At 40.7% G+C, this 22,678-nt stretch overlaps 1 protein-coding gene across 1 annotated transcript in view; it reads left to right on the top strand.

Annotated features, from left to right (window-relative positions):
- Positions 1-22,678, top strand: part of ascc3 (activating signal cointegrator 1 complex subunit 3) — a 152,008-nt gene that overhangs the window by 80,121 nt on the left and 49,209 nt on the right. Inside the window, exons 12-16 of the mRNA XM_072394952.1 lie at positions 4,875-5,051; positions 5,558-5,629; positions 10,114-10,248; positions 20,105-20,296; positions 21,893-22,117. Coding sequence (XP_072251053.1) covers positions 4,875-5,051; positions 5,558-5,629; positions 10,114-10,248; positions 20,105-20,296; positions 21,893-22,117 — 801 coding nt within the window. The remainder of the gene's footprint in view (positions 1-4,874; positions 5,052-5,557; positions 5,630-10,113; positions 10,249-20,104; positions 20,297-21,892; positions 22,118-22,678) is intronic.

Here is a 22,678-nt window from a genome sequence, read left to right on the forward strand (position 1 = left end):
ATTAGTTGAACAGATTGCAAAGCTGTTGAATCATAAAATGAACTTTGTGTGAAATTGTGAAACCCAGATGTCACTTTAGAGAGTATAACAGCTCATTGTTTTGATTTATGGTAAAAATCTGTGGACAGCAGCTGCATGCTAAAGGACCCCGGCCACAGAAAAGATAGCAGTGAAACAGAGGGGCAGGGATGGGCTGCTGTGCTGCCCAGCAACAGAGACCTTTCTGGTGAGGTTAACTGCAAGGTAATTGAAAAGTGGCCAGTACATGCGGCCGCTGTTTACTCAGTTCACAGCCTATTTATCTGCAGGTTTAGCTGATATTACTGAAGAAGGGCTGACTGGACTCTTTCTACATCTTAACACCTCCAGAGGTTGTGCTGCAGTGCACAAGTTTGAAGCCTGTTGACTGTCTGTTTGCTCGTAGACTGCCCATGCTGTCAGCCTTCAGAATGCCACTATAGAAGTAGAGTGAACCTTAATGCTGCTACACATTGTATCCATGTATCTCATGGCTTAGACATTACTTTTTCATGTTTGTTTTTGCTTATTGCTTGACTTTTGCATGAAATGCACACAGTGGACTGCACAGGAGCTTCTGATCAATGTGTGCTCTTCCACCGTCACTTGTAAAGGTGCATTCCCACTATGCACTTGTGTGTTTTTTGAAGACATATCCTTTCAGATAAATGGCATCATTTTTCAAACTCCAATTTAATCACAAAATTTGTTTTCCAGAAATGTCTAGTTTTCAAGTCCGAGCTGATCTTAACAGTCATGACATTGTAATGACATTTCCAGGGTTACTTTTCCACTTAGTTTATATTCAATCTGGTGCACATTCAATTTGCATATCTTGTGACCCCAAAATATTCCATTTCATTACATCAGACATTCAGACCACAAGCTCCACTCATCTGTGGCGAGCGTTCATGAAGACTAAAGTGTTTGTGTTGGAAGGTTCTGGGGGAAAAAGAAAAAGAGAACAGCCCTCCTCTTTTTATGGCAATGAATGCACATAGATTTGTGGTTTTCATTTTGTTGCCTTGATCTTTGAATCTTTGGCCCAGATGGGTGATGACAGCAAACACATATCAGAGGTGTGAGGAGGAGCAAATGTTTTAAAGGGTGTAGCTCACTGAATCACAATGCCCTCAACAATGTGTTTGTTTCATCCTCTCAAATGATGTTTGTGTGTTCTGCTTCAAATCAAGAAATAAAGGGACTCTTTCATAGATGAAACACGAAAAGCATCCTCAAGATGCCAACAGTAGAATATTTAAGAGATGTTAATATTTCATTTCCTTTTGGGATGAATAAAGTATTTTTTATTATCAATTTTATAAGTAATGGAATAGTTTGGTTGTATACACACACACATATCTACACGTGTGTGTGTGTGTGTGTGTGTGTGTGTGTGTGTGTGTGTGTGTGTGTGTGTGTGTGTGTGTGTGTGTGTGTGTGTGTGTGTGTGTGTGTGTGTGTGTGTGTGTGTGTGCGTGTGTGTCTGCAGTACAGCAATGCAGTAGTACAGCAGAGCATACACCTTGCACACACATACTCCCTGTTAAAGTGGCCCTATTTTTTTATAGCCAGTAGGTGTGTATCATGTCAGGACCTGCTATAATCCAAGCCTTCATACTTAAGACCCTTTCTTGGGTGTATGCCACTTTGAAGATCTCTTCTTGTTGCTCTGAGAGATTGCTGTGGTCAGCTCTCAGATCTACTAGGTGTTATGTGATGCCTCTTTCTCCCATATGCTCTTTGAGTATTATTCATTCTCTGCCTTGTGTGGGTCTATTATCAAGCCATGTGTTTCTGTTTGTCTTTGTGTTAGAACTTGTGGTTCACCCCCAACCCAAAATGACGGGTGCCATCCGTAGCACTTCTTTCATCTTTGTCTAATTATTGCCACACCTGACAGACTCCCGTAATTGATTGTGCTGAAGGAGTTATGGAGGCTGCTACTGATGCGCAAGTTACTTAAGTTCACACCCTCAGACACATTAATATGGAAATCCCTGTAAACTGAATATTTGTTCCCCTTTTTATGCAAATGTTTAAAAACCGAGTCAGTTATCACTTTGATGTTTTGCTTGGAAGAGCTTAAGTCTTGACTGCATTGTCTTGTCTGAGGTACAGCTGGCAATTATGCTCTGCTTTCAAGATAATAGTCCTTCCAACCTTTAAGACAAAAACCCTTAATGCTACTTTGTTTAGGTTTTCCTCTGCATTGTATGGTATTTCTGCAGTATTTCAGTTCTGTCTCTGCTCCAAAGTATGCTCTCTATGGTTAGGGCCATTAGGTGCTTGAATATTGTTTTTAATGCCTGCAGCTCTATGTAGTGTTTTATGTTGAGTTTATTGGTCCGAATGAGTGTCACTGGGTCAGGTACAGGCTATTAAACAGTTTCATATTCTCTCTAGCAACAAGACATCTACAGTGTCAGGATTTTCAAGGCACCTTTAGGCCTTGAAATAGAGACCAAACTGCAGTTGAGAATGAAAAATACATTTAATGAAAAAGATAAATTCCCTTTGGAGAAAAGGTTCATAATTAATACTCGTATTGCTAGGTAAGTGAAATTGAGGCTAGCAGGAAGACGTGGCGTGCAGAATGGCGCCATAAGACAGGATATAAATATACATACATACACACGGATACATATATGGTATATATACTACATGAAACTAAGCAGGGGAGTGAAGACTTCAAAGATTAACACTCTACCTAATTCTGGTATCATGACCTATTAAATCTATTTGGGGTAATTCAGCTTTAAATTCGGCTAGTTTATGTTATTGCTTTTATGACTTCAAATATGTACATTTCCTTTTGTCTGAGAATAACATGTAAAGTCATCAGTGTGTTAACCAAAATGTAAAGTAGAGTATTTAACTCTGCATGATGAACGGTGCTCAGGTTGGAACAGCACTGGTGTGAGCGTGCAGTAAAGTCCTTGTCTGCCAGCAGGGATTGGTTAGGTCTTATCTTGATAGGGTGCTTTGACAGGTACTGCATCACATTAAAAGCCTTACCAATCTTCCCTGTCACATCCAGCAGGAGGCTCGCAGATAGGGTAGCCTACCATCTCCCCAGACACCCCCTCTAGTTTTCTCTCCATCACCCACCTTGATACACAACAAATTGAATTTGGCTTATTTTCCAAAGACAAAATAAAGACAGTACATGAACAAGATGTTTTACTTTGTTTCAGAAGTCAGCAGAGATGGTGGTGATGAGATACAGTTACCCTGTTACATGTATAGAGGCACTTTTCATTGTAATTCTTATGAGGCTCTACTTGTTTTTGTTTAGCACAAGGTTTCTAGGATGCATGTACTGTATGTGTATTACACTTATTGATTACAGCACGAAACCAAAATCACTGATTATACGCTTGTTGTTTTTGCCCTAATGCAAGTACTAGCACTAAAAGAAGTCAAATGACTCTTTTCCCTTTGCCAGAAGCATTATGTGCACCATCAGTGGAATGGAGGGATGACATTTGACTATCCTGCAAGCTGTTGTAGACCGCAGTCTCTAATAAACATGACTTTCAGAGAAAAATTGGTAACAATTTTCTTGACTGGACAGCGGCAGTTCAACACAGCGGGGCTAAGAGTGTGGGCTGCCAGCTGCTGTGCAGACTGGTTAAATGCATCCATCAAAACGCTTTTATCCCTTATCCAGGTTGGTGCTCCTGTCAGTTTTGTTCAGTATTAGAGCCTCTAAGTTCGATGCTTTGGTCAGTAAACGTGTGTTTTTAAAACTTATGTTGGGGTTGTACTCTTTTCTTGCAGCACAAAGCACAACCCTTTCAGTGAAAGTTTGCATTTCTCCTCATGTTTACCTCAGTGCTGATGGAAGCCTATAGGGCACTTCCACTGCTTAGTTTTTTCTGTCAGAGTGATGCATAATGCAGCCTTGCACACATGCAATAGTGTAAGTTCTCTAATATGTAGTGAGAAAGATTTAGGCATCAAATGTATATTACATCAGAAATATTGCTTCCATAGTCATGTATTATTTAACTTCATAAAAAGTTTACTTAAAGTGGAAAAAACTATCAATATTTGATGTCAGTTTATGTAGATACACATAAGTGCAGTGTTTTCAAGGCCACTGAGTGTGTGCATGGGCTTGTTGTCACGCTGCAGAAAAGTGACATTGGGTTTGGACCAATCAGATACCTTTCTGTTAAGGAACCAAACATATTAAGAGCATATATATTATATCATGTCATATATTTTGTATTTCCTAGAAGAGAGAGTCTTATTATCAAAAATACTTTTTACTTTTTTTTTTTTTACATCTATATGTTGATTCAGTCTCTCAGGTACTCCAGCTTCCTCCCACCGTCCAAAAACGGGCATGTTAGGCTAACTGGTGTCTCTAAAATTGTGTGTGGCGTTTGTCTCTGTGTGGCCTGTGATGGACTGGCGACCTGTCCAGGGTCCCGCCTCTCGCCCGATGACAGCTGAGATAGACTCCCGCCCCCCCCGCAACCCCCCCTACAGAAAATGGATGGATAGATGGATGGATGTGTATTCAGTTTAGTGCCCACCTCTGTTGTCGCTTTAGTCTCATCAACTGTGCCTCTCATTCTGCCTTTGGACTTCACAAATAGTACAGTGTGACCTAACAAAGGTGCAGCATGTCCACCTTGAATTGACTGTATGAAAATGTCTTATAATTCCCATGATTTTATGTGTGAATTGTTCATGGAGTACTCTCAGATTTTTGTTCATTCTTGTCATCCTTTCAGTTAAAGACACTTCATCAAACTCTTTTTAGACTCCATAGTACTACAGCTGTCTCTTCTGCCTGGAGGAATGCATTGATCTTTAACACTGTGTTGTTTTCTGATGGTTAGGTTGAGTCCACACAGAGTATGATCAGGATCCTGGGACTATCGGCCACGCTGCCCAACTATCTGGATGTGGCCTCCTTCCTTCATGTCAACCCCTATATCGGCCTCTTTTACTTTGACGGCCGCTTCAGACCAGTACCCCTTGGGCAAACATTTGTTGGCATCAAAACCACCAACAAGGTAAATGAATAATAAGTTTAACAATAAGTTTAACAAAAAATAACAATAAGTTTATTTTTTAATACACAGGACTTGTCATTTTTACACACACCGGTACTTTCATTATTAAAACTGATGCATGCACATGGTATATGTCTAAAAACAAACTTTGTTGCCTCGAGAGCAACTGCATGACCCATATTATTATCTGATTTTTATTTTTCATGAACATTTCAGTACCAACAAATGATCATAAAAGTAATACAATTAAGCCAGTGATATATATTTGAAGCTGGTCTTCAGCATCACTTTTTTCACACAATTTTTAGTTAACAGCCTTTATAAAAAAAATATAACTAATAACACACACAGGCACTGTGTTCTGATCAGTTGTCGACTGAAAGGCTTTGATGGAGACTAACCTGAGTGAGACTGAGGTACAAATGGTGCTTTGCTTTCTTTTATGAGGAGTTAAAACAATTTTAAGTGAATTTAGTTAATTTCTTGTGGTTATGTGTGCTGTTCAGATCCAGCAGATTCATGACATGGAAGAGGTTTGTTACAACAAAGTTCTGGAGCAGATCAAAGCAGGTCATCAGGTAAGTCCTTCTTGCATGTTTGAACTGAATGAAAATACACCTACCTGTGTTTGTGTGAGTGAAGTAATGAGTAAGTTTGGAATGTTTCACCTACTTTCCTACAACATAAGAACAAATGTCTTTAGTCTTTCTGCGTTCCCTTCATACTGACTACTGTTTCCCTTTCTACTAACTAGTTTCAACATCAGCTTGCTGTTTTCCTGTTTGCAAAAATGAATAGGCAAGTCAGATCATTGTAGGTGTGATTGTGCTGTTCTTTGTTATGGGAGTTACAGAAATACCTGCTCATAAAATAACCGTTATTCAAAATGCAGTTGACAGTGACATTGCCCGCTTTCTTCTGTACTGACCTCCTAAAATTTCACATAGTTATGTACAAAAACAAGCTTGTCATTACTAGCTATTGAGTGTGGAGTACCCTCCGTAAATCCCCACCTTAACATGGCCTCACTAAGACTCACTGCTGCAAGTTGCAGGAGGGGAGGTTCTGAGGGTTCTTTGTGCATATGTATGCGCATATGTCTCTGGGTGGTGCCCTGGAGGTGGCGCTACCCGGGGATTACATTGTTCTTCTGGGGGACTTCAATGCTCACATGGACGGTGATGAGTGACCTGGAGGCATGATTGGGAGGCACAACCTCCCTCATCTAAACCCAAGCTGTGTTTTGGTTTTGGACATCTGTGCTAGTCACAAACTGTCCATTACGAACACCGTTTAAGGTGGTGGACAAGTGTACCTGGTACCAGACCACCTTAGGTAAAAGGTTGATGATCGAATTTTAGGCATTTCATCAGACCTGTGGTCGTATGTCTTTGGAGACTTGGGTGAAGAGAGGGGCAGAGCTGTCAACCAATCACCACCTGGTGGTGAGTTGGGTCCGTTGACAGGGAAGAATGCTGAACAGACCAAGTAGGAATCTGAATGGACCATGTTCAGGACCTCCATTGTGGATGCAGCTTCCAAGAGTTATGGCCTGAAGGCTGTCAGTGCCTGACGTGGCAGTAATCGTAAGACCCACTGGTGGACACCAGTGGTGAGGGAAGCCGTCAAGCCGAAGAAAGAGGCCTTTCGGGCTTGGTTGTCCCGGGGTTCACCTTAGACAGCTGATAGGTACTGACTGGCTAAAAGGGTGGCAGCGTTGGTGATTGCTGAACACCTATTTTTGAGTGGCAGACCGGGTGGTGGTTCCCATTTTTAAGAAAGGGGACCGGAGAGTTTGTTCCAACTACAGGGGGGAAATCACACTGCTCAGCCTCCTCAGGAAAGTTTACTCCTGGCTGTTGTATAGGGAAGTGAGGGATAATAATTTTCTGGACCCAAAGAATTAGCCAGACACAGCAAGGTAAGTTTTTAGATGTTCAATAAAACTCAGTAGGTGGCAGCAGAATGTGGAAAACAAAGATGTGGGCATCAATCCCTGGGGCTTCAAGCTCAGAATAGCAGACGGCGCTTGTGCAGGGTCCGGAGAGAACACTGAGGTGAGTATACAACAAAGGGTACTGGAGTTTACAAGAATAGGTCTTACAGGTATCCAGAGGGGAGTAGGTAAGAAGCTGGGCTGCTCTCTTGAAGATGGCTGTGTCCACGCTTGTTGTCTGCTGCGTAGTCATCCAAGTGATATCGAGCAGAGATAAGAAGCAGCATCTGTTTCTCAGGAGAGAAAACTGGGCCATTTCTTTGATGAGAGCACACAACAGGTAACCGAAGCAGAGGGAGCAAAAATTCAGGGGAACCTGTAACAGGAGCCTCGACATGGGCAGTATAGCGATATACTAGAGGAATGACAAAAGAGCTTCTTACAAATAAGGAACACTTATAATGTGAAGATATATAATGTGATATTCAGTATTTTGCCTATGGACACTTGTAACTGAAGAAACTGGGGATCGAACCATGGACTGTTCAATTGGTGGACAGGCATAGCATTGAAAGATGTGTAACAGCCATTAGAATACAAATGGACAGTATGAAACTAAAAGACATTTGAGTAAACGTAATGCAGTTTGGAAAGTAAAATTCCTAAAGCAGAAGAGTGACATCTTGGATGAAACGGCAGGTTCAAATCCTCCTTTATCATTATCATGGCATCAATCAAAAACGGCACTACGACCGTGGTTGGATGGATTTCCTGGAACATTATAGATGAAGTGCTTTATCCTTTCCTGTTTCTAAACCTGCCATTAAGTAGGTACGACCTGACGGACAGTTTGCACTGACCGACCGTCCATCAACTGTTTAGGAGAGCAGAGATATTGGTGATCACACCAAATCGTTGACCGTTTAATTGAGCTAAAAGTTTCATCCACATGCAAAGATTAGGCCCTAGATTAAGTGAGTGGCATAGACAGTAACACAGTACACGCAAAGAGTAGAATGTGGTGGTTGAACGTACAAGACTGCTACCTCCCACTCGGGGGAGCAGGATTGGAGTTGTGTTGATGGCACTCAGTCTTGCTTGTTCTTGTCTCTCCTAATGTTCCAAGTTTCCCAGATTTTTCTGAACAAGGGTACCACTATGATCAGTGGAATTGGTTTAATCCCAAATGTCACCACCATAGGGTACTGAGCTGGAAAGTTTTTGTAGTGCACCAGTGAAGTTGGTATTTCACACTTCCACACAGCTCAGTGGTGCTGATAAAACACCTTAGATAAATAACATTTGCTACAGTGGTCTCTTTGGACTTTCTGCTGGAGCGTACACACACCTGGCTCTTGCATGTCTCTGCAGTCACGCAGTACTGTTTAGAATTATGAATCCTGTCCAGTATTGATATTTAATTGTGTTGTTAAAGAATTGTTACAATTTGTTGCCTTTTCTTCAAGTCCAAATGTGTAAACGCAATAGCTGGTTGTGAGCATCCTCTGATATCTACACACATGTAGGTAAGGATGGTTTCACTCGTGAGAAGCTTCCCTCCTTCCAATAAACAGCATACTTTTGCTCTAACAGGAGCCCCCTTCACACATGCACTGCTTCCCATTACTCTGGTGGCAACTGGACCCTTCAGTGTCCTGTGTGAACGAGACAGAAATCTGGTCAGTTTGGACTAAGTAACGTATCCATATCACTTTCAACACAGCACAAGAGGGGACTGCTGCAGTCACGTTGGCACGCAGCAGTAGTGGATTGATTGGCCATTAGATCAGCTGTTCAGAGGAGTCAGACAGGTCAAGATATCAGATTAATAAATACCAGTACAGCTCAAACTTTGCTGCAACATCGTTTTACATATGATAATTACCTGCAGCACAGAGTTCTATGTACCATAAATGAATGAGAGACAGTCATTTTAACTGTAGCTGAAGGTTCTTTTCTCTGACCATATATCAATTTTCAACCAATCCCAATTGTGAGGACTTCCAATGTTTTATGTGATGATGCAGTTTCTCCACCACCTGGTTGTTATAGTGCAGAAAAAAATGTCCTCAGGTATAATCTACGTAATGTTTTCCTCCAGTTCATTATCTCTGTAATGCAGTTAAAGCATTAGAAGTAAAACGCTGAGCGTTACAAAGCTTCAGCATGTGAGAAAGTTTCGATTTTGAGTTGCATCCAACCATCAGTTCTACGTTTTACACAACCACTGTGAACTTTGCTAATATCAGCTGCTATGGGGCCATGAAAACTGCAATGGATCATTATATTGTAGCCCTCCAGTCATAGCATGTGCACTTGATGCTCTGTCCAATTTCATCTAAATCACAGATTATTACATGCTCACCGTGGCTCTGTATGTCTGAATGAACGGTGAGAAGCCTCAACAGAAAAGGGACCAGCGTGTGAGTGACTGAATGTCATCACCTGAGGAGACTGACAAAGCATTAATGTTGTATCTAATGTGTAAAAATGGCTGAGAATTCTGAATTGTATTTAATCAATTAAAAATATGTTGGGAAGGTTTCCTTTCAGGGACAACCTGCATGTCCCCTGATCACATAAGGCATTCATGAAAGTAAATATCTACTATGCTGTATGTTTCTGTCAAATAATCTGTTACTTTAACCAAAGCTTGCAATGTATTGCTAAAAGAAAAAAACCTTCTGACTGAGCCTGAATGGCTTTTTATGGGCAGTGTGATCGCACATACAGCCAAAGCACTTTCAGTTTAATTTAGAAACCCGACTGTTGTTTTTAAAAAAGCATTTCTTTTCAGGTAATCACCCTAATCAGAGATAAGTAAACATGTGGTGAAAAATGCTCATTGGGAATAAAACCTCCCTGCAAATGAAGTAAGACATTTGGACAAGATGGTTTCATATAAAACACGAGCGCTCATTCTGACCAAAAAGATAAAAAAGGCAGAATTCCACACACAAAATCCAACATATCTTTTCGGATCATTTAAGTTTTGGCTCCATGACAGTTTTACAGAGTTACTTAAACAAATGAAGAAACTGCATGTTGCATCAAGGGTTTGGACTCTGTAGAATTTCTGTAGAATTGATTTGTTCTGCAGATGTAATGAAGATCTCCTTACCACAGGTGATGGTGTTCGTGCATGCTCGTAATGCCACTGTGAGGACCGCCATGGGGTTGATAGAGATGGCAAAGAATCAAGGAGAAATCTGCTTCTTTCAACCAGACCAGGGTTCAGACTACGGCCAGTGTGAGAAACAGGTAAATAAGAAAAACATTTAAGAGTTTGATGTGTTGAAGAGAGACTTGATTCGTCATAAGAATCTCCTGTACACTTAATCGAAGTGCTTATTTGTCAAAGATATTTTGACAGAACAGGTTTCATTAAAGGGTTTAACTGAATGCATACATACAGATGATTAAGACCAGCAGTGTGCAGATATCTGGAAAGCCACGTTAGATTAGTGCTTTTAGCATTTTTCAAGCTTGAAAGTTAAGACATAGATAAGACAGCAAATCAATAGTGATGCGATACTGTTTGCAAAAGTAAGCTGAGAAAACAACTGCTCTTCATTTAATCCTTTAATGTTTAGAAAAAAACAGATCCTCTATAATCTGAATCGTTTGACAGTGCTTAGCTATCATAAACTGTGTTTCTGCTCAAATCTACAATAAATGTAACCACATTTTGAGAAAATTAGCTGAGTGGAATGCTTCTGTGCGTACATTTCCATCCACTCCTTTTATGTTCATTAACTGTTGGTTCACTGTTAGAAGCAGCATTTCTGTCAGGAGCTGCCAGTGAAAAAGAGCTCAACACTAAACTCGTGCCTTCCAGCTCATCTATTTTGCAGATTTGTGGGCTTTCGGTGCCCATTTACTGTTCTTTGGAAATGTACAATTATACATACGACATCAATTTGCAAATGATGAAATAAGAACGTGTTCTTTGGGGATTGGTAATTATTGTTATTTTCATTTTTCTTTATTGCATTTGTTTAGATCTCTGTGACTAAGCTGCTCCACTTTGAGAATGCTGAATTCTACAGCCTATAATTACTATGCAGGTCTATGTTTGTGCAAGTCTATATCCAGTTTTTACACTACATTGCAGACTACAGAAAAGAGCACTGATGGTGAGCATGTGTAATTAATGGTGTCTGTACTGTGAGAGTACACAGGGGTGGGGCTTTATTCTTTCTCAGAGGACGGTCAGTCAGACTCCAACTCCCATATTTAAATCTCCTGCAACACTAGGCAGAGTGATAAATTTAGTAACCTTTTCCTCCATTCCCTGGGGCTGGGCCAAGATTGATGTGCCTCTAATCTCTTCTCTATTTAAATGGGATATGTATACAAATCAGATCACTTTTCATGCTTTGTAAAACTGGAAATAGAGGCAAGAGATTATGGAACTAAAAATGGTGCATTGTGACCTGGTTAGTCATTGAAACATTACTTTTAAAGCATTTCTGCAGTTTGTGTATGTGAGAGAATCTTTTCAAATATGGCCCAACTATATAGTAATTCACTCTGGGCTCCTCTACCTGTGTCCCAACATAATGGGAATTATCCACTCCATTAGTTCATCTTTGAGTGTTTGTCAGTCCAGTCGGCTCTGCCAAAGGAAGGGGCATCAGGCTGACTCCACTCTAAACCCACACAGAGATAATGCACTGCTTATTTGCACTCTGGAAATTGCCCCACATTAATATTTATAGGTGTTTTTTAATCTCCAATATGCATGTGCGGTGAAATAATGCCCCTCTAAGGTCAATCATATAATTTAGCATTTATTTATCCTGCTTTAGATTATTTATTTTTCTCTCCCCTCCCCATGTTATTTAATTGGCTTAATCTCAGGGCTTGGAGAGGCTGTCAATCATGCTTAGATATCTAAATTCCCCCTCTACACTCAGTTCTTGCTAAATGCAGTTGTTTTTTTAGTTGATAATTATTAAGTCTTCTTTTGAAATAGAAAAGCATTTTACACTGCAGCTCTGCCTTTTGATCATGTTTGTACACTTAGCATTTAAATGGTGTATTATGACGGAAACTGTGTGGGTGTGAAGTGGAAACCGTGAAATGTGATGCTTTGGCATTGCTCCCAATTATTAAGCTGTTTATGTCTCTGTCTTCCACAGTTAAATACCACACACACATGGGCTATTAAATGTTTAACACACTAATTCATTGAATTGCACTTTGCTATGTACCAAAATATTCAAGAAATTGATCATTTAAAAAGGTGGATAAAACCCTTTAAAAAGTAAGCACTCTTGCTTCTGTACAGTATTAGCTCTGACACCAAATACTGGTGTTGCTAAATGTCAGTTTCAGCATTTTCACAGTATGTTTGACAGCTTTGAAAACTTTATTGTGAAGTCAGTCAGTTTTCTTCTGTGTATTGAATCCACCAGTTTAGAATGTTTGGGAAACGACACTTTTTCTGTGCAGATGAATTCAGCTGTCCCATTCTTCCCGGTGTCTCTGTGCACGTTTCTTCTTTTGGTTCTTGAAAGAAATGTCTTTTATTTAAACACAGGATTACCATGACCTGGATGACTGAGAAGCAACACAGTTCTCTCTCTGTTCTCATCATCATTCAACCCGTTTGAAATGATTTGAGAAAAGAGTTGCATCAGGTCACTCTCATTGATCTTTCAAGCCATCCTTGGCGTCATTCCTCTTTTCTATGCTTGATTTTATGTAAATTTATGTGGATAAGTCTGCTACTTATAGTCTGTGTGTGTATCTTCTGTTTTGTATTGCAAATGCTTTGTTTTTGAACCTTTTGACATTATATGAAGCTGTGGAAGAAGCTTTCGACTTCTGCTCGTCCAAATAGATTTTGCTGTAATTTAGAGGCACATATTCACTGCACAGTGGTGCAGCAGAGTCGGCACCTTGACTCCAACAGGGTTATGAGTTTGAAACTTTGGGCTGAAGGCCAACTATTCTAATGGCTCATTGTATTTTTGAGTTATTTTTGATTGCTGTGCACTTTAATATGTGTAAAAAATCACGGATTACACCTTTGATATTATTAATATGTATGTCAGTAAATCAGGCTACGTGGGAGTTGAGGGCCAATGTTCCCTGCGGTCCCTTTGAAGAGCTCAGCTTTATCTATGTGCTGTGACATGGGCTGCACACCTGTGGGATCAGTGTTTAAGATCCGCAGTGTTTCAGGATTTAGACTGGCACAGTGCTGCTGTGTTCTCATGGGCATGGTCTGCCATCAACGTGCGAGCATGCTTCATGCACATATCTGTGATGTAGAATGGCATTTTCTCCTGAGAAAACCAACTCCCACACTGCTGGGCAAGGGCAGGATGTAATGTCCTTAATGTTGCCACCACCAGTGTTCCCTTGGGAAGAGCCTGCAGAATAAATGCCATAAGAGCTAACACGGAGCCCTGAATGGGCCCCCAGCGCAGTCAGAGGAGTTAGCCATTTCTTTCTACACACAGTTCTCGTGAAGCTTCCTTGGTTTGTCATGCCAGATGGTGCTTCCCCTGTTTAGATACTGAGCGAGTTATGAAAGAGTACTGATAGCTTACTGATGTGCTTTAGGGACACCCAGACCTGGGATGAAGATATCAAGCTCTTGTAGACTCGCATTATTTGTCAGGACACTTTCAGGCTTGGTGGTTTGTTGACAGCAAGAAAATGTATAGAGCACAGATTGAGAGTTTATTCATTTTTACATGTACAAAGTAATTAAGCGTGACAGACAGGCGTGACTGGAGTTTTGCCTGTTAAATGTGCTTGTTCATCGGTTTTCTGTTCTTGGTAGCATTAAAAATGTATTTGCATTAATGAGGTGTTATTTATTTTTCTTTTGTCCCTAATTTAGCTTGGAAGTTCCAATTGAAAAATAAATCTAAATTAGTATTAATATTGATTAAAGCCTCTACGGGTTTGTAATCTCTAGAGATGCATTGTAACCTGCTTTCAGGAAAGCTCTCCGTAGAGCACTCGCAGGCCTACTTGACTTTCATTTGCTCCGACTCTGACAATCCAGCCTCTCCTTTTCCTCCCCCCTCTCATCTCCTCCTCTTAACCCCACATCTTCTGGGTTTTTTGTTTTTTCGCATAACGTTTTAAGTATCCCTTTCTCCAAAATGAGCACATGTGGCTGGTGCCAGGGCTGATTTTTGTGTGGAGGATAAGAGACACCTTGTGGTCCCATGGGTCCATTACACAATTGTTTTACATATTTGTGCAGGTTTATATAAGGCTGTAAAGTAGCAACTGTCACACCTTCACACCAGTTTTAATACTGGGTATGTGTTCAGAAATATTTGTTAAAATGTAATAGTGTATAATAAAATGTTTTAATCAGCAATGATGCCACTGTGCAGGTGCACCAGAACATGCTCACTTTGCCTGTGACGACGTAATTCTCTTTAAACTCTTTGGCTTTTAGATGTGCAGCTTTCATGTCATTTTTTTGGACAAACTACATCGGAGCCGACTCTCTGATGCCTCTTAGTGCGAAGCCTCGAGGGACTCAGCAACAGACTCAGCTCATTAATGTCTCTGTTTTCTTTTATTCGGTGCTATTTTTACAGACTTAGTCCACCGCCTATCCTTTCATTCTTTCACATCTGTGACAATCTGTCATCTTGCCAAACTCACTCCCAAGTGGACTGATCAACAACAACGGGCAACACCTCAAAGGCTGGTGCAAATAGGAGTGACACATACCCCACAAACAGCTGCTTTAAGTAGAAAAAGGGCTTTGTAAAATGATGGGAGAGTGTAAAGAAAACTATGAAGTGTGAAGTACTTCTCTGTCCCTTCTGACGACTCTGGCACTGCAGCCCATCTGCAGTCTCATACCCTCAGGGAGCAGTCTTGCATGTTATTGTGGTTCTGCATAGTACCACCATTTTCTTCTTTCATTGCTTCCTCATCAGCATTAAAACAGCAGAGTGTGCCACCCACTATGTTCAAGAACAAAGGACTGGTGTTGTACACTTGACTTCTGGTTAATTCAAAAGAACAAACACCACATCAGCAAAATCACTCAGACTTTATATCCTCTTTTCACAGAGCCGTGTTTGCTTCCATGTTGCAGTTTAAATGTATTTTGAGAGCTGCAGGCAGTTTGTTGTCTTAGCACGTTTTCACCACCCAAGCAGAACTGTTAATGGAATTCTATCTTCTAAACAAGTTGAAAACAAGCTTGTTTGGTTTTCTACTTTTATTTATTCAAATCCTCTGGATACAGAGCACTGTCTTGTAAAGAAAGGACAGTATATATTGTTCATTAATATTGTATCCGCAGTTACAGAGCTGTGTGATATTATATCACAGTGTAGAACAAACATAGCATCCACCACCTTTTAAAAAGTTTTCACAGCAGAAGTGACATGACTCTCGTTTTGTGTTGCATCTGCCTACATGCATGCATAGAGAGGAAGCTCTTTTTATTTTCCTAGACTTTGCGTCCCGGCAGCTTCAGTCTACAGCAGTGTGATTGAATCAGCCAATTGAACACTTATTTTCGTGCGCCGTTGTTTTTCATCAGTTTACAACAGTGGTTCAGTTGGGGAGGTTTCTCCAACAGGGATTTCTGTTTAATTTTTTCACTCATTTTGTTATTTGAAAACTGACAGTTTGACTCATATTTGCTCATAAACTAATAGCAGGATTTAGAGTGCAGCAGGGACTTCTTATATATATCAGTTCTTATATAAAATGCACAAAATATGGCAATTAATGCAAATCAGATAAACTATACCATATCTGTGGGAAATCCCCAATTTAATTGTAAAAATATGATTATACAAAGCTTTGTACTGCTGACATAACTTGCTGCATATTTAATAAATACCCTCCCTGAGATTGAGCTAAAATAGCACAGCATGTTCAGAGAAAGAGGCAAATCATAATGGAAAAGTGGAGTGGAGTAAGTATGAGTAGGAGTTCATCCTCCCCCGCTCTCCTGCCTATCCAGCGTTAACAGCCAGCCGCTGGAGCACTAAACATTAGCACTATCAAGGGCCACTAAATGAGATCTGCAACCAGCCATTGTAGCTTTGCTTAACAATTTAATGAATAGTCCTGGTACTAATGAGAATCAGTGTTGATGCAAATCATTTGCCTCATTTTATCTGTTCCTAAAACTGCTTTTGTGTGAGTCATGTGTGCTGCTTCTTAAAGGATCACCATGCTTTAAAGCTCAATTGAATTATGAAGATTGTAAAAACACACGCTTCAGCATAGATGTATTTAGTGACCTTTGATGCAGTTTAAATGTGCAGAATAATTTAGTTTAGCCCTGGTGTTAGCTGAGGTTCTTCACAAAGTCACAGCCCTGATAGACAGTGAGTGGAGCTGGCAGCTGGCTGTCTCTGGACCAAGCAGGATTTGCAACAGCGGCTGCAGCAAGCGGCAACGCCTAATGGGACCTGATCAGGAGCTTAGGTCGCTGCCATCTCAAATACAGTCATGGCACCGCAGACATCAGCGCTAACTCACCTTAGATTAGAGGCTGGAAGCATGGCTGTAAACCATTGTGACACCTCAAAGCAAAGCCTCAGGAGAAGCATTTCAATTACCCACCTTCCCCAGCACACGTGTCTCAACAGCAGTGTGCGCATCCTGGCCCTCAGGAATTCCACCAGGCCAGAGTTTGCCCTCCCTTTCAGACATATGCCTTTACACATATGAGCTTTAGCAGGAATTCTTTTTGTCATGTTTTTGGGGAATCTTACTCTAATAAGTCCCTGCATAAGGCATGGAATTGAGAGTGGAAGAGTACCAGCATAACAATAGCATTTACTGTCACACTCTCCCATCAATATTTCATTTTATAGGGATAATGCAAGGCTTTTGTTTTTGATGCCGGAGAGTCTACCAGAGGGAAATATCAGAAGGTAGGTTTGTTTCAGAAGTTAGGCTGTCCTGTGAAAGAACCGCACAGACCGGTCGTATTGTATGAAAGATATCCATGCATCCAAATTGAAGCCATCTCAGATTACTTGAACGTGCCGATCGGTGGCTCCATAACTCCTTGTCCAACTATAGTTGGTCAGTCTGAGAAAATGAACTGGTTCATGCCTTATCATAAAAAAGACTTTCACATGTTTAATGATAACTATTTTATTCAATATGACCTATTTTCCACCTGTCAAACTATGCTGACGGCCCTTTAAGTCTTGTCTGTAGAGAGTGCAGTGAAGAGGGCCAGGTCAAGCCACACAATATCATATAGACTAAGTCCGTTAGGAATCCAGATGTACTGTACAGCAGACCAGAACTGCCATTTCTCTATTCCTGACCGTTCAATATTTGTATTTTACAAATGACTCACAAGACTGTGATCAGCTCCTTTTTTCTCCCTAGAATGAAAAAAAACTGGACTGAATACTGAGCCCGTGCAAGCTGTTCTTTTTGTAGAAGAACTTTTCAGTCTTTGTTTTTGTGCCAAACTAACCCAGACATCTTACATAACCAAGTATTTTCTTTCTCAGTAATATTTTCTACATGGCACAACACAACTGAAGACATTCCGAGTGTTCAGTAACCCTTTCAGATTCAACTAGTCAACAAATAAGCATAAACTATTCAAAATGTTTCATTGTTCAGATTCCTCTAAATGATCAGAATGTTTCCCTTGATGATGGATTTGCAATATCCCAAAAGCAACCCTGTAACCAGTGAACATCTTAACGGGTGGTTGCTTCCTAAAGACGAAGCATTTAATCTCTCTTGTGCTGATGATATTAACTTGGGCTCTGTGTGAATTTAGAACCAGAAAATTCAAGTCATGCGCACCCTTCCGTCATCAAAGCCTGCTTGCAGTCTTAACTGACTGATTTGTCCAAGATTGCTTCATGAATACATATAGCTGAGTGTTTTGGCCAAACAATCATTTTCTAATGCCAGATATATACATGCTTCAAATGGAGACCGTAGGTCTGCTCCGTCAGCAGCATTCTGTAAACATAATATGTTTGTTGCTAGAGAAGTGAAAAGTGAAAATGGAGGCTCTGGATGAATGGATTAATGTTTCGTTGATGTCACGATCGCGGCAGAAAACATGACAACTGAGTCATTTCAGATGGTGTTTAAGGTCTGTAAATTCATTCATATTCTCCACACCGCTTCGACCAGTCACCTGCATATTGTATCTTAGGTATTGTTAGCTTTAAGGATATACGCAACCGATGCGTTGAACAAACACTCCATATGTGAGGCAGCCATCATAACCACACAAGCATGTCATTCAAAGACAGGAAGCATCCATCCATCCATTTCCTATACTGTCAATCCGTCGGTCGGGTAGCGGGTGGGCTGGAGCCTATCCCAGCAGTCATCGGGCGAAAGGCGGGGTGACAGGAAGCATTTACAGATAAATATGAATGCAAAGATTAAATGAATATGACTTAAACTCAAGCTGTTGTAGCTCTTTCAGTCCTAATAACTTTTCATTTGTTTAGACTTTTGTCATGTGAAATACAGCACTGCCCAGCACTTAGTGCCCACGAAGAGGACACAAAGCAGCAGATCCAGTGTCTGAGGCTTTGAGAAGATAGGACGTAACTTTCACTTTCACCCCTCTTTAAAGCTGGACTCAGACCTCAAGTGCAGCACATAAGATTGGACACAGAGAAGTAGAAGCCTGGATAATTGAATGGCAATGGAATGATAGGAATTCATGAGGAAAGGTTGACTTGAGAGGTTGGGGAGGCATATCAGAGCTGGTAGCTGACACAACTGACCCACTGCTATAAGGCTGTGCTCTGATTTGCTATACTGAATGGATGGAAGTTTTTCTCCATTGAACCCAAGGCTGTTCATTTGGTCTTAGAGCTGTGGAAGACTGAATTTGAGGATGTTTTTCATGTGAATTTTGAAAAGAAGAAAGCTTAAAGGTTGATACCAAGTCATTTGACAGCTTTGGTTTTGTAAAGGTAACATTTCTCTAGAAAAAAAGCAACAATAGCTCATTGTAGCTTTAAGACGTGGAGGTCACTTAACTTGAACTTTGAAAGTCTCTTGAACCCCGCTCCTTTGAGTGCTGTCAGAAAAGCCTAATTCTGTGATAAAATGACCTCTCCCACAGAAAGGAAGACCAACAATTTGTTCATTCGTTACCAGCATTTTGTCTCAAAAGTATAAAATATGACAAAATTATTTGACCAAACTGCACATTGTCCAGGTGTCCAGTTTTCTAAGAAAATGATTTATATGACGCTCTACATGACGTCACCTACAGTCAGACACGAATCAGCACGTTGCACAGTTTGGTCTCAGTTCTCCCTCCTTAATCCACCTGTTTTGCATACAAATCCAGACTTTCATTGCAGCCCAACCATTGGCTCAGTGTGTGTGAGGCACACTGCTGCTGGCAGTAATGGGCTGTCTGTTTGCGGTGCAGAGGACTGCTGGGCCTTGACCTCCATTTAGATGCCCAGAGAGAGATAAAGCCCTGTGATGAGGACTCCCCTCAAGCCTGGCCAGGTCACAGGCCTGCTGTCAGTCAAAGCACACATCTCAATCTCCCCAACTGTTTTTTTTAGCTGCAGTAGGAATCTACATCTAAGCCTGCACCTTTGTGCTCTAATTTCCTATAGTCTGCTTTAATAGTCCATTTAGCTATTTAAGTTTTTTATGCAACTTACCTATGATTTCTGAACTGCTGACATACATGAGTGTACATGTTACTATAACTCACATTGTAACAAAGAATATACAAAATCCCTTTTTCTAGTCCTCCTATTTTTCCTCTTTCTTCTTATTTTCATTTCAATTCAATTTTATTTATAAAGCGCCAAATTACAACAATTGTCATCTCAAGGCACTTAAGTAATATAGTCCAATTCAAGCCAATTGGAATTCAATTCATTGTAATCATAATCCAATGAAATCCAGTTAATTAATTTCAAAATAATCCAATTCATTCATGTAGAGCCAATTCAAAACAATATCCTAGCTAAGGAAACCAACAGATTACACCGAAACTTCATCATTTCTTCAGTCCAATCTGCCGTTTTCACACAGCTTTTGATATAAACTTACTTAAGTCTAATTTTTGCCTCCCTGCACATTCTCTCCAGCACTGTTTTTTATTCAAATACCTTCTGACCATCTCTTTCAGATACAACGCTCAAGAAACAAGCAGATGAAGGAAATGTTTCCTGAAGGCTTTGGGATCCACCATGCTGGGATGCTCCGGTCTGACCGCAGCTTGATGGAGAGCATGTTCTCCAGAGGCCACCTCAAGGTGCTGATCTGCACTGCCACCTTGGCCTGGGGAGTCAACTTGCCGGCCCATGCAGTCATCATCAAGGTATTTGATATTCATTTTTCCTTTGTGGCCTTTTAGTTGTCTCAGTTTGTGTAAAAAAAAAAAGGTTTCAGACTTCCAGGGATCCCAGAGACATTCATTACAGCCACTGAAGCAAATATGAACTCAATGATTAAAGGAGATTTAAGTGGTTCTGTATCTTACCCAATATATCAAAAATATTGTTTCATAGTGTAAAAAACTCTCAGGATTCGTTAAACAGCTGTTTTCTGTGGCAAACTTTAATCAAACTGAAGGAAATATTATGTTGGTGCTGCAGCTAACAAGGTTTTTAATTTGTATAGTTTATTCAGATGTATTAGCATTTTGGGCCATTTACCCATGAATGATAATAAGAACTTCCTTTAATCGTTCAGCCTGTGTTGGGCCTGCTTTATTATACCGTAACAAAATCATAATCTTGATTACATTGGTCAAAGCTGTGTTTAGGATTATTTACCACAACTGCTCAGTGACTTTTAAAACTTCAAGGTGAGGTGAGTCATTGATTAGAAGGTGCGTAGACACGGCAGCAGAGATTTGTGACTGTAAAGCCTGTCTAGAAAAGCTGTTTGGCTCTGCGGGTGCAAAGGCAATGCATGAGACACCCTCCGAGGACCACAGGTTCACGTATGTGAAGGTTTTCTTTCCTTTTAAAGAAAGCCTGTCTGTGGTGTGGACTGAAGCTGAACTAAGCATCCACACAGCTGGGCAGTCTGTTGGAACTTTAAGTGTGCTCCTGTGAAAGGGCTACGCTGGATTTATCACAGAGGAGATGAGATGGAATGCAGCACAATAATCATTTTATGCTGATTATCTTTTTTCATTGTTGCTATAATTGCAAATGAAATTAAGATTCAATTAATTGCATTAATGACAGCTTTGCCATTCCAGCCGTTTTCATTTGCTAACCTATGTGGAGTCTTACCTGGGTTGACACTAAGTTTGTTGTGAACACCATAAATGATGACGCAGGGATGGCTCCCAGGCTCTGACACCAGCCAAAGATCAGACAAAAGTGGCTGTAATACGCACTTACTGTGGTGGCTCCACGATGCTCTTTTTGGATGTTCATGCATCCCAGTTGTGCTGCTGTGGTAGATCGTTAATATTTTGGATCGAGTGCAGAGCACTTTTTATGTCTCCGTTTGAAAAAAATCAGTTCAAAACCTGGAAATTTCTTTTTTTGGTTTCCATTCGTAAAACAGTCAGGGAGGCAGATTTCTAAGCCGGACGCGTTAGTGTGTGGTGTCAAATGAGGACTGGCCCTTAGTGGAGCTTCTGTTGTGGTGGATGACATCCTCCAACTGCGCTGGTCCATAAACAAAGCAGCAACCAGCTCACACACAAGGTGCACACATTGTCCTGAACACTGTTCAAGTGTTACGGATGTGTTCTCTGACTCTGTTTATCAGGTCTGCTTTGAGAAATGAACTCCTCTATGAGACTTGATTCTGTAGTTGACTCCATTCAGAACTGTTATTTGCTCCTGTGCACGTGTCAGGATCAGACGGCACACATATGATGTCATCATAAAACAGGGCCCGACACAAAGAAACATACATTTTGATGGTTTGTTTTTGTGTGTGTGTGTAACAGGGAACTCAAATCTACGATGCAAAACGCGGTGCTTTCGTGGATCTGGGCATCCTGGACGTCATGCAGATTTTTGGCCGTGCAGGTCGGCCACAGTTTGACAAGTATGGTGAGGGCACTATCATCACCACTCATGACAAGCTGAGTCATTACTTGACCCTGCTCACCCAGCAGAATCCCATTGAGAGTCAGTTCCTGAGCAGCCTGTCCGACAACCTAAATGCAGAGGTTAGTTTCCATTTGGACAATGTCTTCTGTTTCTGGAACAGTCTCTCTTTTTTCTCCCCTCTGCTTAAAAGAGGAGTGTTGCAGAAGCCAACGTTGTGGTGGAAAATATTTACTCTGTCAGTAGTTTAAACCAGAGCATGTTTCATTGTCCTTTAAGTTGTTTCTGGGAACAAAATGACATGAGGTGTCAGCATCTCACATCACGATGATTTAACTTGATTACTGATCCAGTGTCACTCTCTTTTGGATGTACATTTACACGTGAGCATTAGACTGCATTTACAGAGCATAAACACCAAAAAATCTCACTTTTTTTTTTATTACTCTGCCGATAATAGACACACAGTTAGACCTTTATGGCAGACTATTCAAATGTCCCTTCTTACAGATAAGTCCATCCAATTAATGTACATGAGGCGATTTAAGTATGAGGAGGTCTTTCAAATTTAGTCCAGTGGTCCACCATGAGCTCAGTGATAAGTGAAGAGTAGAATTTTCCCTCATTGTAGTGCAAATGTGAAATCATTAGCAGACATTAGAAACGCAGCATTAATGGCTTTG

This window comes from Leuresthes tenuis, unplaced genomic scaffold, assembly GCF_036924035.1.
Source record: "Leuresthes tenuis unplaced genomic scaffold, fLeuTen1.0.hap1 SCAF_10, whole genome shotgun sequence".
Classification (NCBI taxonomy): domain Eukaryota; kingdom Metazoa; phylum Chordata; class Actinopteri; order Atheriniformes; family Atherinopsidae; genus Leuresthes; species Leuresthes tenuis.